The sequence below is a fragment of the Gekko japonicus genome, unplaced genomic scaffold (assembly GCF_001447785.1).
Source record: "Gekko japonicus isolate JY-2015 unplaced genomic scaffold, Gekko_japonicus_V1.1 scaffold868, whole genome shotgun sequence".
NCBI classification, from domain to species: domain Eukaryota; kingdom Metazoa; phylum Chordata; class Lepidosauria; order Squamata; family Gekkonidae; genus Gekko; species Gekko japonicus.
Window position 1 is genome coordinate 223,091 of NW_015175381.1, and position 13,678 is coordinate 236,768.

At 42.3% G+C, this 13,678-nt stretch overlaps 1 protein-coding gene across 1 annotated transcript in view; it reads left to right on the top strand.

The window, feature by feature from the left end:
- DSCAM (Down syndrome cell adhesion molecule) overlaps positions 1-13,678 on the top strand; it is a 272,597-nt gene that overhangs the window by 115,864 nt on the left and 143,055 nt on the right. Inside the window, exons 14-16 of the mRNA XM_015425577.1 lie at positions 3,382-3,622; positions 9,482-9,628; positions 10,249-10,404. Coding sequence (XP_015281063.1) covers positions 3,382-3,622; positions 9,482-9,628; positions 10,249-10,404 — 544 coding nt within the window. The remainder of the gene's footprint in view (positions 1-3,381; positions 3,623-9,481; positions 9,629-10,248; positions 10,405-13,678) is intronic.

Sequence of the window (13,678 nt, forward strand, 5' to 3'; positions counted from 1 at the left end):
GAAGGAAAAGAGAGGAAGGAAGGAAGAGAAGGGAAAGAGAGAAAGAAAAGGAAGGAAAGAAAAGAAAAGGAGGAAAGAAGGAAAGGAGGGAAAGAAAGAGGGCAAAGAGATGGGGAGAAGGAGGGAGGCTCTCCCACCCAATCAAGCCCCTGCCACCCTTACCCCCCACGGATCCCTCACTCACCTGGGGAGGCGATGAGGGGGCTTCTTCAGCGCTCCAGCATGGGCTGGAAACAACGGGAAGCCTCTTCTGGCCTCCCACGGGCCGCAGCGCTCCGGTGCAGCCCCGGGGAGGTGGCAGGGACCCTCTTTTGGCCTCCTAAGGGCCACAGCACTCTGGCGGGGCCCGGGGAGGTGGCAGGAGACCCTTTTCTGGCCTCCCATGGGCCGCAGTGCTCCGGCGTGGGCAAGCAGCAGGGGGCCTATTCTGGCCTCCTGCGGGCTCCGGCACGGGCCCGTGGAACTAGTGGGAGGGCTTCTTCTGTCCTCCCACGGGCCGCAGTGCTCCGGCATGGCCCTGGGGAGGTGGCGGGGAACCCTCTTCTGGCCTACCCCGGGGCCACAGCGCTCTAATGCTGGGCTGAGAAACATGGCGGTGGCAAGAAGGCGGGCGAGGCTTGGTCATGTGCCCACCCCTGAGCTCCTCACTCCTGGAGCGCTGCTCCAGTGCACTGCGGGGCCAACCAACCCCTGGGTGTCCCTAACAGATGTTAGCACCCTTAGCAGCAAATGTTTCTGGGATTCTTTGGGGAAAGCCATAACAGCTGAACAGGTATATTCATTTGTACTGTAGATAAGCCCACAGTCTCTAAATTCTGAGGGCCTCTGCTTTCCATTATGCAAAAGGAAGGGAAGGGAACTTGTTTTGCCAATAGAGAGCAATGTCTGAATGAGAACACTGTTTTCACAAATAGTCTCTTTTCTCCTCTAGTGGTATAAGATCACCTATGTGCATTATGGCCTTTCATGCTTGCAGCATGTCCAACTTTTCTCTACTACAATATTGTCTTCTCTGCTTTCACAAGTATCTAGCCAACAATCCACACTGCACACACACATACACACACAAGTGATGAGCTTCACAAACACTGCTATTTTTTATACATATATATCTAGCATACAATCCAGAGACACTAAGGATGTCAGCCTCCAGGTGGGATCTAGGTATCCCTCAGAATTACAGCTCATCTCTAGACCACAGAGATCAGTTCCCCTGGAGAAAATGGATACTTTGGAGGGTAGACTCTATGACTGAGGTCCCTGTCCTCACCAGACTCCATTCCTAAATCTCCAGGAGTTTCCCAACCTGGATCTGGCAGCCCAGCCCCCATCTGGCAGCCCTACACATACCCCATCCTTTCATGTTCACAGACAAAAAGACTTCTCAGGTGAGGCTTCTCAGGTGAGGCTGTTCCTGAGAAAACTGGTGGCCAGAGGGGACCTGGCGGCCCTACACATACCCTGTCCTTTCATGTTCACAGACAAAAATACATCCTTATGAAGCTTCTCAGGTGAGGCTGTTCCTGAGAAAACTACAGCAATTATTAGAGGTAACCAATTATTTTAACAGAACGAGTCCTTTAGTAGTAGTATTTCTGTAACAAAATAAGTCCCCCACAAAGACTCACAGGGAGCAGTGGAAATCTTACTCCCTTTCTAGTCTTCCTCCCTGTGCTGTCTCCACTTTTCTCCCCTCCCACTTGCCATCCTTGCAGGTTCTATCCTGTCCCTGCTTCCTTTCTTCCAGCCCCTTCTTTTGCTCCAATTTTCTTTCTTCCCTTCTTTGACTGTGTCTTTGTTTCCTCTCCTTGCCAATTTTGTCTTTCCTGCCTTCTCACTCCTCTGTCCCTCCAATTTATCTCAGGTTTCAAAATGAAATTGCAGCAGCCATTTTGGATTACCTGTTTGAGGTTGCCTATCCTAAGCTGCCAAGGTCTTGCTAAGTAATATTGTAAGATCATTTTAAAAAGTTCACATTTTTTTATCTTCCTTTTGAATTTTAAGATTTTTCTGCAAACTATAGAGCTTCTCCTGATTTATAGAAACATCTGTTTCTGTGCATGGCCCCATTGTGCAGATGTTTTTGTTCACACTGGGGGCAGGTTCAGAATTATATATAAAAATAATATATTTGTCTATGTGCTTGTCATTGATGTTAAGAATACATATCAGTAGAAGTCTGTTGCAGGAGACATGATGCGAATGATTCCCAGGGTTAGGAAGTTTGAAAAATCACTGACCTATAAGTTTATTGTATTTAATATTTTTAAAATACTGATAGCATTCTTAGAAGCTGTGTTCCTGATTTGCATTCTGTATATACCAATCAAAGTGAAGGACTTGAATGACTTACAATGCTCTTCTCCCCAAATAGGAAAAAAACAAATATTGAAAATTAGAACTACCAAAATAATAGTTCAGTTACTACCTGCCTGTATGAAATTTGTTTTTGAAACCTTACAAATTTTAATTCTTATTTAGCTTGCAGAGTCAAATCCAAAGTATTATTCTTGGCTTTGTGAATTATGTGCTCCTGCTAGAGCACTAAATGGTAACATTGCAAATTGATTTGAGATAAATTGATTAGTGCATGTTGTGTAGCACTGGAAATGAAAAGTTTTTATAGCACTCATCATCTGATTTAAGGATTTAAGGATTTAATTATGTTTGCATTATTTTACACTGTGCTTTATAATCTTTATTTTTAATGAAATGAAACAGTCACTGACAGCAAAATCTAGTGTTATACTATTGTGGTGGCTGACCATTTGTGTTATCTCAGTCCCATATTGCACACACATATATAGGTACACCCATGACACTACATACAGTTATAATTTTATTATTTAACACCTTGAATCTACTTTCGGTATTGCACTTGCCAGGTAGCTCCCTTAAATGTGCGCAGGACCTCAGTGACAGTTTCTTCTCCTGAGCTGAATGGCTGTGCTGCTGACTTACATGGGGCACTATTACACTAGAAAGGCAGAGCAGTTCGTTGGCGGGAAATTGTTCATCAGAACTGCAAGCTGGAAATTTGGGATAATGTTTAATAACAGAGTACCTTGTGAGTGGGGGGAAAGTTTTAAATACCATTCTCTAAACATCACAGTAAATGGCTCATAAATCCTTATAGTCACCATACATTCTCCTACTGCTCAGGGTGATTCACTGCATTGTGGCTTTGAATATAACAGTTATTAGGCTTATAGTTATACATTAAATTCCTTTGAATAACAGTCATTGGCATCATTAGATTAGAGCAAATCAGTACTTTAGTTTTGCATTCAGGTAGTGTGGACCTTGGGAACAGACTACCCCCAATTTATAATTTAAATTGTTAATGGTATAAAGTGTTCAGAATTTGCTTTTTTCCCCTAGGCTCCAAAAAAACACTTGCAAAATGGGATTATTCGAGGATACCAGATTGGTTACCGGGAATACAGCGCAGGGGGCAATTTCCAATTCAACATCATCAGTATCGATACCACTGGGGACAGTGAAGTTTACACTTTAGATAACCTAAAAAAATTCACACAATATGGCATGGTGGTGCAGGCCTGTAATCGCGCTGGAATAGGACCATCTTCTCAGGAAATTATTACAACAACTCTTGAGGATGGTAGGTTGTAAGCATGCAAATAGCATATTTTAATGCTGAAATTTCTTTGTGGTCTAATTACATGTTTTTAGAAAGTATGTATTCATATATTTAATTTCAGTTTGTATACTGTAATCTGATTAGCATTAAGTAGAGGGTGTGATAAAAATGATTGTTTTGTTATCTTGGCAATTTTAGTAAGAACCAGCTGTCTTCACGCCAAAGGAAATGTACTTACTTCAGCAAAACTGACTGTGAAATCCTTTGGACAGAGCTAGGTCTCTGTCTTCCTAGGGCACAACCTCTACCCACTTCAAATTGCTTCATAGGAGTATACCCCTTAATATTTCCATCAGTCCTTTAGCACCAGTGCCATCCATAGAGCAACAACACAGATTAAATGGAATCAAAGCAGTGATACAATATCAGTTGAATGAATGAATGAATGAATTTTATTGTTACGGCGCTTAGCCAGCAATACAATATCAGTTTAGGAGCCTTGTGTTGGATATCTGGGTTTCTGAAACTGGGTGCTGATTTTTATATTGGCCACTGACTATGCAGGAGGCAGTAGGAGTTTCCTGCTAATAATATTTCCTATTATTTACAGTCTTGAATTATTCTTATTCAAGGACCATTTTGACTTAGAATATAAATGCTATTAAATAAAAATGGCTATTTCCCTTCCCAGGCTCAGTTAGTTGAGAACCATAGCTGGACTAGAGAACTTGAATTTACCAACCTATAATCACACATGTCACTTTCTAACAATGCCAAAATAAATTACCTGTGGAATATTTCTAGATAATTGAGATAACCCTGCATAGCATATCTGTTCTAAATCAATGATAGAGAGCCCTCTTGTGGGAAAAAGGGATTTTTCCATTATTGAAGCAAGTAGTGGAAAAACATGTACTAATATGACTAGTCAAGCATGATCCCATGGGAGAAATTCTCAGATGTTTTAAACAGTCAAAGCACTCTTAAAATGATCAGCTGAGGATGATAGTCCTGTGTAAACTAATTAAATAACAAAAAGCTTTTACATTTCTTGAGTGTTTCTTTAGATAAAGCTTTACAGAATGGCACTGCTCTTTATTGATGTACTAGGAATAAGGCCCGTTGTGGAAATAAATACAATGAGCTCTAGAAAGAGACTCTGGGAGACTGCGAAAACCTTGGGCACTCAGCATCAATGTGCTGTGGCGGCCTCAGCAGGGTATAATGACACAGAGTGCACCATTTTCTCCAGAGGAACTGATCTCTGCTACCTGCTTTTTTAGAGGGACAGTGAGACCCCTCTGGCCGAATCTCCCTATTTGGAGATGGAATCCCCAATCTTTGGGGATCTCTGGAAAGTTGGCAACCCAAGGGTCTGGTCTTTCCTTGCTTCCCTGGGCTCCCCTTTGGTATTGTGCAGAGCAGGGGAGACTATGTGATCAGAGCACAACACAGATTATTAGCCCAAGAATTTATTTAACTATTTACACAGTTATGGAGCACACAAACTGTAGGAGTAAGCACACACTATGATGAACCAACAGAACATAAATAAACAGGGGGTTAAACACAATCCTCTTTCCTTACACACAATGCTCTCTGCCTCTGGAGGTTGTGGGCTCACCTGTACTTCAGCTTCTCTCTCTTGACCAAGAGAGCAGGGAAACTTCCATTCATTCCCCAGTCCAGCCGACTGTGAAGTGACTGAATTTCTGCTGCTCCTAGGGACAAAGACTGCCTTCGGACAGTCCCTGTTTTCCCACATTTTTTTGGCCTTGAAGCCAATGCTCCCTCTAAGCCACAGAGTCTTCTGAGCAAAAATTCTACTTTGTGAGCTACCTGCACTAAAGTTGTGAGTGAGCAGTTTGGCTACTGCATAAATTAGTTTGCTCTGGAGCCATCCTTCCTGAGCTAAGACAAAAATGTGTGAGCTGGAGGCTAGAAGTCTGTGAGCTAGCTCACACTAACTCAGCTTAGAGGGAACACTGCTTGGGGCAACTGGGAACTGTAGGCCAGCAGATGAGAAAGCCCCATTCAGGTCAGTGAGTGATACCCTTGCAGGCCCCTCTCTGGAACTACAGCTCAATTAAACCTTATGGGGGAACATTCTAAACAAATAACCACAGCCATCTTACAAACACAGGTAACTGCTATTTCGTGACACCTACCAACAGCCACTGAGGGGAAAGTTAGTTCCACACAGAACAAGCATCTTCGTCAAGAGAGAAAGCTGTTTGCCAGTAATTCTGACAGGGCACAGGGATGAGGAGCAGACCCAGCACCTGGCCAATGGCACGCGAGTACTCTTGAGTGGCGGCTGACGAGCCAGTGGCTGAGGGAGAGCATGGAATGTTGCCACTCGAAAACAGAATTATTATATAGAGATATATTTGTTTTTTTACTCAACTTGATACTGCTGGGAGATAGTCTTAGCACTGTTATGTGAGGTCCCAGAACCTAGTAAGAGCCAGATATTACTCTGTATACCCAAAGGTTTACAAATATTACCTGTGTCACAGCTAAGACACTCCCCATATGCAACCATGATTTTCAGTTGCTCAGTCTGGAGTGGGGAAGGTACTACAAGCATCTATAAATGTTTCAATCACTGGCAATGGGAGTCCTGTATGAGTAAAGGACTCTTGTTTGCTGGCATTGTATTTAAAATATTCCTGAGCTAGTTTTGATAGCTATCCAACTATTCTTAAACATCCCTTCCTCCAAGGTACATGGCAACTTTCCCCCTATTTTATTAGCACAATAACCTTGTGAGATAATTCCAGGTGGTCAGCTGTGTTAGTCTGAAGCAGCAGAACAATTTTAGAGTCCAGTGGCACCTTTAAGACCAACTAAGGTTTATTCAAGGTGGCTGTGTTCAGACGGACAGTTCAATCCACTGTTGCCCTGCCTCTAATTGAGCCAGGTTATTTTCTCCTGACCAGACTCACCCCTTTTAGCACTCTTCAAAGCGCTTTTACGTGATCAGACAGCAGCAGGCAAGGAGTCAGCCTGTCAGCCATCTTTTAAAAAAGTTTGTACTCGGAGCATGCCCACAAGCACTGATCAGCCTGCTGGTATATATTAGGTCATGGGGTTGCTGGCCATTTTTTAAAAAAGTTTGCCCTCTGAGCATGTACACAAGTGCTTGCTGAGACTGATGGGATATGGAGTTCACCCTCTAATCCAGGGGTGTCAAACTCATAATTTATGAGGGCCAGATCTGACATAAATGAGATCTTGTTGGGCCGGGCCATGTGTCATAAAATGTAATGCCAGGTAACGGAGATATAAACTTTATAAAGGACACAAACACAAAGGGTTTTTTTAAAACTTAAAATAAAAACATGCTTAAAACATTGGCACTCATGCGATATTTTCTTTATTTGTCTGATAACTGACACCTCTTGCTCTGAATTATTACAATAAAATGTCTGTCCTGTTGCAATCTTGAGTATGCTGTTCAGGTGTGTATCTGTAAGCTGCAAACCTACAATGACACAGCAGCAGCAGAACTGGAAGAAGAAGCAGAAGACAGCCAATTCCACTGTGGGCCTGATAGAAGTCCCCTGGGCCGCATGTTTGACACCCTTGCTCTAATATTTTCAATTCACCCCTTCCCCAAAGGACAGGAAAAAAGCTGTCTTTCTTTGAGAGTTTTTAAAATGAAAACAAAGTTTTGAGCAGCCCCTGTGGGGAGGGGTGAGAGAGAGAAAGTTTCGTATATGCAGTTATGTGCTCCTCGCTAACTAGTAAAACAGAATGGCAGCTGGAAAACAAGAGACCAGTCAGATCTGCCTGACAACTTGGGTGCGCAACAGAGCAATAAGACAGCAGGACCAGACTTTCTCCGGTATCAAAGAAATACGCAGCGGGGAGAGTGGGACTCAGTTGACTGCGTCACGACAGACAGATGTTGCTGTCTGAGCATGCACTTTAAATCCATAAGGGAACAGCAACGGGTGAAACTGCCTGTCTGAATGCAGCCAGTATGAGCTTCCGTGTGCATGCACACTTTTTCAAATACATTGGAATGGAAGGTAAGGGTTCTTCATCATGGTACATGTTAATTTGCTGTTCAGCCTCTGCCTATAAGTTTGAACCCTTACCTTCCATTCCAATGTATTTGAAAAAGTATGCATGCACATGGAAGCTCATACCTTGAATAAACCTTTCTTGGTCTTAAAGGTGCCACTGGACTCTAAATTTGTTCTTGTGAGATAAGTCAACATATGAAAGACTGACCGCAAGGTCACCCAGTAAGCATTGTGGCTCAATAAAGCTACAACTTGAGTTTCCCAAGTCTTAGTCCAACCACCATAACTGCACTGAGTGACTGCTTAAACAACTCCAGATGGTGTTTTTCTACAATAATAGCTCATCCTTTGGTGAAAATATTTTATGCTTGTTCAGACCAATGAAAACAGGTGACTTGTTCAAATATTAATGTTAACTATTTGTTGTTATGTGTTCAGATGCAGGCATATAAACAGACAAAACATTAGTGATGGAGACGGACCGGGAAATCCTGGTTCAGTCCAGGGCTCATGAGCCAGGTGGCTCTAGACTGAACCCCCAAGCCCAAAACCCCGCCCAAACAGACCCTATTTGGGCAGTGTCAGGCCCCGCCCTGGCATGCCCACATTACCTGGAAGCAATGCACACCTGCCATCTCGGGTGGTGTCAGGCCCTGGCCCCCAGCATGCCCATGTTTTCTGAAAATGACGCAAGTGCATCAGTGATGTGTTTGCATCACTTCTGGGTAATGTGGCCAGGCCAGGCCAGGGCCCACACTGGGCAAAGTCCAGGTCGGGCTTTGGCTCGGTGTTCAGGTCTGTGCCCATCCCTACAAAACATTATACACAAGTTGCTGCATGTAAAATATAAACGTGAACTGATTACCATTCCATCCATTGTTCTGCTAAATGCTTTGTTGATATGCATATGAGTAATGTAAATGGAGCTGCGGTGGCTCAAGTGGTTAAGACACTGAACTGCAGGCTGTGGAAGGTCAGTAGTTCAGCTGTTCAAGACCCGGGTGCCGCAAGACGGAGTGACCTCCCGTCTCTAGTTCCAGCTCCTGCCAACCTAGCAGTTCGAAAGCAAGAAATTGCAAGTAGATAAATAGGTACCGCTTTGGTGGGAAGGTAACAGCGTTCCGTGTGCCTTGGTGTGTAGTCATGCCGGCCACATGACCATGGAAATGTCTTTGGACAGCGCTGGCTCTTCGGCTTTGAAACGGAGATGAGCACCGCAACCCTAGAGTCGGATTCGACTGGCTTTCGAGCAAGGGAACCTTTACCTTTACCTTTTTAATGTAAACCAAGGAGTGCAATGAAAGGAGCAACTTCACAGTCTTTGTTCAGTGAGGATAGCAACACCTGGATGGAAAACACATAGTATTTTCATGGCATTTCAAGGCAATTCAGCCTTTGGCCCGCTTCTCATATGGCAAAAATAGTGGCTTATGGTCACTTGCAATAGAGGTGTGTCAGCAAATAACGGTCCTGTGGCACCCTTTCAGGTTGGAAAAACAGAATGGGGGGTGAAGGCAGGAATCACCATAGTGGTCCCAACCAGAATTGGGGCCCTGTGGCACTGTCAAAAGGAGTTCTACAGTGGGAACTCACTCTGTAAAATGACAGCACATTGTTGGGGCAAACATGGGGATGGTTGTCTCATCTCATTTAGCCCCTAAGTATTGACTGTAGGGTGCAACATCATCAGTTTGTCTGCCTTGCATTATAGAATTGGGCTTAGAAATAGTATTTTCATTTATATTCTCTACAAACTTACCTAAGAAAACTAAATAATGCATTTTATATTTTTTTCATTTTTCATTAGTACAAAAAGTCACAATTAAAAATGATGTTCTCATTTCAGTTCCCAGTTCCCCCCCAGAGAACGTTCAAGCTATTGCTACATCACCAGAAACCATCTCAATTACCTGGTCTACTCTTGCCAAAGATGCCCTCAATGGAATATTACAGGGATTCAGGGTTATATATTGGGCTAACCTTTTAGATGGCGGTAAGTATCCTTGTACCACAGTACTAGAATTCTCCATTTGTGTATAATGTTTTCTGATGCTTCCTGGGCATAAGAAAACATTTGGCAGTGTATTAAACAGGAAGATAGTAGTGATCTAGCAGGGCCAGGATGCTCTTCATAGCGCTATCCTGTATCTTTGTAGCTTGTGATATTGGTTAGGCAAGTTTTTATTCTGACCCAGTAAAGTTTTCTATGACCCTTTACAAACGATTAATATTTTTCATTTACCTATACTGCTATTTCTGAAATAAAAATATCAGGAAAGTAAAAATATGGTTTCATAATATTTTCAAATCAAAATAATTTAGCAGCCTGTATTTATTTCTAAAAATAGTATAATGAGCCTAAAATGATGCATTAATAACTTCAAAGTGTTCTGCATGTTTATTTTTCTCTGTAAGACAGATGTGGTTTTTATGATTAAATGTAGACTACAGGCATTTAACATTATTATGATTTAATAATAATAAACTTTATCCTTGCTAGAGTTACATATTATAATCCAGCAATTTCTTGCTCATACTCACAGTGATATAATTATCCCTCAATAGGAGAAGAATGGCACTGCCACTAACTCAGTTTAATTTTCTGCTCCCTAGAGCTGGGGGAAATTAAAAATGTTACCACCACGCAGCCCTTGTTAGAGCTTGATGGCCTGGAAAAGTACACAAACTACAGCATCCAGGTGTTGGCATTCACACGAGCTGGAGACGGTGTCAGGAGTGAGCAGATTTTTACACGCACAAAAGAGGATGGTAAGTCATGGAGCAGTGCTGCTGGGTTATATTCAGTTTTTCACAGCTCAGCATGCCTTGCGTACAAATATATATAAAGGGCACTTCTGTATGTCTACACACCCAATTCTGGGTGAAGCTGATCTGTCCAGAAGGACTCTGATCTGTAAGATATAAGTATGTTCTATAGTATCTTCCTTGGAGGTCAAGTACTGGGAAAAGAGTAAGGCTACCACAAGCTCCACTAGGCTATGTAAGAGGGCCAGCCAAGAGCCGAGGGGCTCAACGAGTCTGTGGTCAGCCATTGCTCAAAAAGCAGCACAAACGTCAAATGATCTGTGTGTGTGTCTGTGTGTTTGGACAAAGTGAACTTGGCAAGGCTTGGGAGCAGTAAGAGGTCAAGCAGAGCCAGGGCCTCATGCTAGATCTGCTGAGGAAGGGGCAAATGCACAGGAGATGCTTTATTGGCAAGAAGTTGGAGTTATACTTGGGGGGGGGCAGTGGCCAGTCACTGCAGCCAAAAGCTCCAGCCCAACCCCCATAAATAGTTCTGATTCAGGACTGCCTGCTGCCAATGAGCCTGACTCCTAGGCACACGATAGTTAGCATATGACTATCTAACTGCACATGTGCACATCCAGTGCATTCCAGAGAAATGTTTATTGCAGTCTTAAAGTGAGCACAAACTACAAATCATTTTTTTTTCCATTTTGATCAGTATTCGGAAATTCATTTTGATCAAAATAACTGCAGAATATTGAACTTGTTCAAATCAAATTTAAGATGAAAATGACCAGCATACATTTCTATTTCTTTCCATATGGAAAAGCTGCTTTTTAGTTCCAGATGGTGCTGCTCACCCTAACAAATCTTGAATCATGATTCCTAAAAAGGAAGGTACTTTGCCTTTTGTCTTGTGTATTCAAGATCCACTACTATATAATGTAAAGACAAAGAAGGCTATAGGGTTACTCACAATGTCACAAAAGAAGCATGCTGTGCAGCCATTTTTTAAAATTTTATTTTATGATTTTAAACATACAACAACAACAATACAGTCAAACAACAATTTAACGAGAACCAATAAATGTTTAATGTAAGCAGGGAAACTACCCAATTTCACAAGCTGGCTGGCTTAATTTTGATATCCCCATTTTGATTTTGTTGCTGTTGTTCAGAAACAGATCTAATCTGTGAGTTTTTATTTTTCTCTCATGTTCTTTTTTTATGACAAAATATTTCCAATTTTTTAAAATTTCTGCATCAATAAATCAGCATTATATAGCTGCATTTATAAAACCATTTATAAAGCTATGTATAAATACCATATCAACTGCAATAAAATGTGTAAAAGAAGCAAACAGATCAGCAACACCAACAGTGAAAATAGATGGTCATAAACATTCCCAATGACAATGTGGAAATAAAAAGGCACATTTGCTCACTAGGTAAAAGGCTTTCCCAGAGAGTTCTGGAATAAGAGAAATCTGTTTATGTTTTACAAACACATGGTATTGTGACAAAGGGTTCTTTAAAAAAAGAAGTCCCATTAGCTAACATGTATGGCATCCCTAAAGTGTTTTTTTTAATGTTGACAACCAATACCTTTCCCCCCTGCTAATCATCTAGCTCAGCCTGCTTTTTTGACCCCATATGGATTGGTCTTATTAAATCTTCTCTTTCCTTTACTGGATCCTCTGGCACACCAGAGGCTGCCCATTTCTGATCTTTGCTTGTGGGTGATAGGGGCCAATTTGTTCGGGTGGTCTGGAAACCTAAGTGTGTAGGGTTGGATGTACATTAACATTTGAACCATTCCAGTCTTTTATACATTCACTGCATGGTCTGTGAACTTCCTAAGTGCCTTAACTTCATTATTGATCTTTGGCATCAGTGGAATATTTGGCTTAGAAAATCAACAGCACAATACATCCTGTCCAAGGGATGTAAATTCACTTTTCTCTGTAATCTGCTTAAATCTTATCAGATGCAGATAGTTTTATGGAAATATGGCGTACATAGATGAGGTATGTTATGGTGGGGGTTAGGGTTAGGGTTAGGGTTAGCACTTCATGTGCTAGAAGTAATCCACACTGGCAAGGAAAAGATTCCAGGAGCAATGTGTGTTTGTTATCATGCTCAGTACTTGGTTTTTGACACCAGAGGTCAGGCATGTCCCCACTTGAATTTATGAAAAAGAAACCACTCTTACAGAATACAAAATGAGGTCTATTTTTAAGATTTGCATTATTTTTGTGTGTCCCCCCCCCAAGATATCTGCAGGGGGGAATACTGTTCTTGTCCAGGATGTTCCTGGCACTGTGAAACTTGCAGCAGAAATGTCTGGCTGTTTTGAGAATGTGCTCCATTTATCTCCTTAGCTTGGAGTTCCTTCTATACTTTAAATAGAGTCACTTATTAACCAAGTGTCTTTCCACCTGAGGATTTATTTCACTGATCGTTAAAATTTAAATAGACACTCATTTTCTTACCACACTGTAGGCTTAAATTGCATTTTTGCATTTGATGGCATGGGGTTTGAATGATTGCATTCATTAGAAAGGATGCATTATAAAATCTTAATTAAAACAATGAATCTGTGTTCCTTATTTGACAGACCAGCCATGGCTGGTGAAATTGAGTGTACACATGAACACAGGAAGCTGCCTTATACCGAATCAGACCCTTGGTCCATCGAAGTCGGTATTGTCTGCTCTGACGGGCAGTGACTTTCCAGGGTCTCAGGTAGAGGTCTTTCACATCATGTGCTGACAGATTCTTGTAACTTGAGATGCCGGGGATTGAATCTGGCAATTGCTCTATAACTGAGTCACGGCTGCTTACTAGTGTAGTCCAGTAAATGGCACCGATGTTCACCTGTTGGAATCTAGCATTAATTCATTCCAGGCTAGTTTGTTGGGCTGACCTAAGGTGGCTCACAGATTTAACATAAGAACATAAGAGATGCCAATGTTGGATCAGGCCAAAGGCCCATCCAGTCCAACACTCTGTGTCACACAGTGGCCAGAAATACCAGTGCCATCAGGAGGTCCAGCAGTGGGGCCAGGACATTAGAAGCCCTCCCACTGTTGACCCCCCCCAAGCACCAAGAAGACAGAGCATCACTTGCCCCAGAGCCCCTAGCTATACCTTGTGGCTAATAGCCACTGATGGACCTCTGCTCCATATGCTTATCTAATTCCCTTTTGAAGCCATCCATGCTTGTAGCACCCACCACTTCCTGTGGCAGTGAATTCCAAGTGTTAATCACTCTTTGGGTGAAGAAGGACGTCCT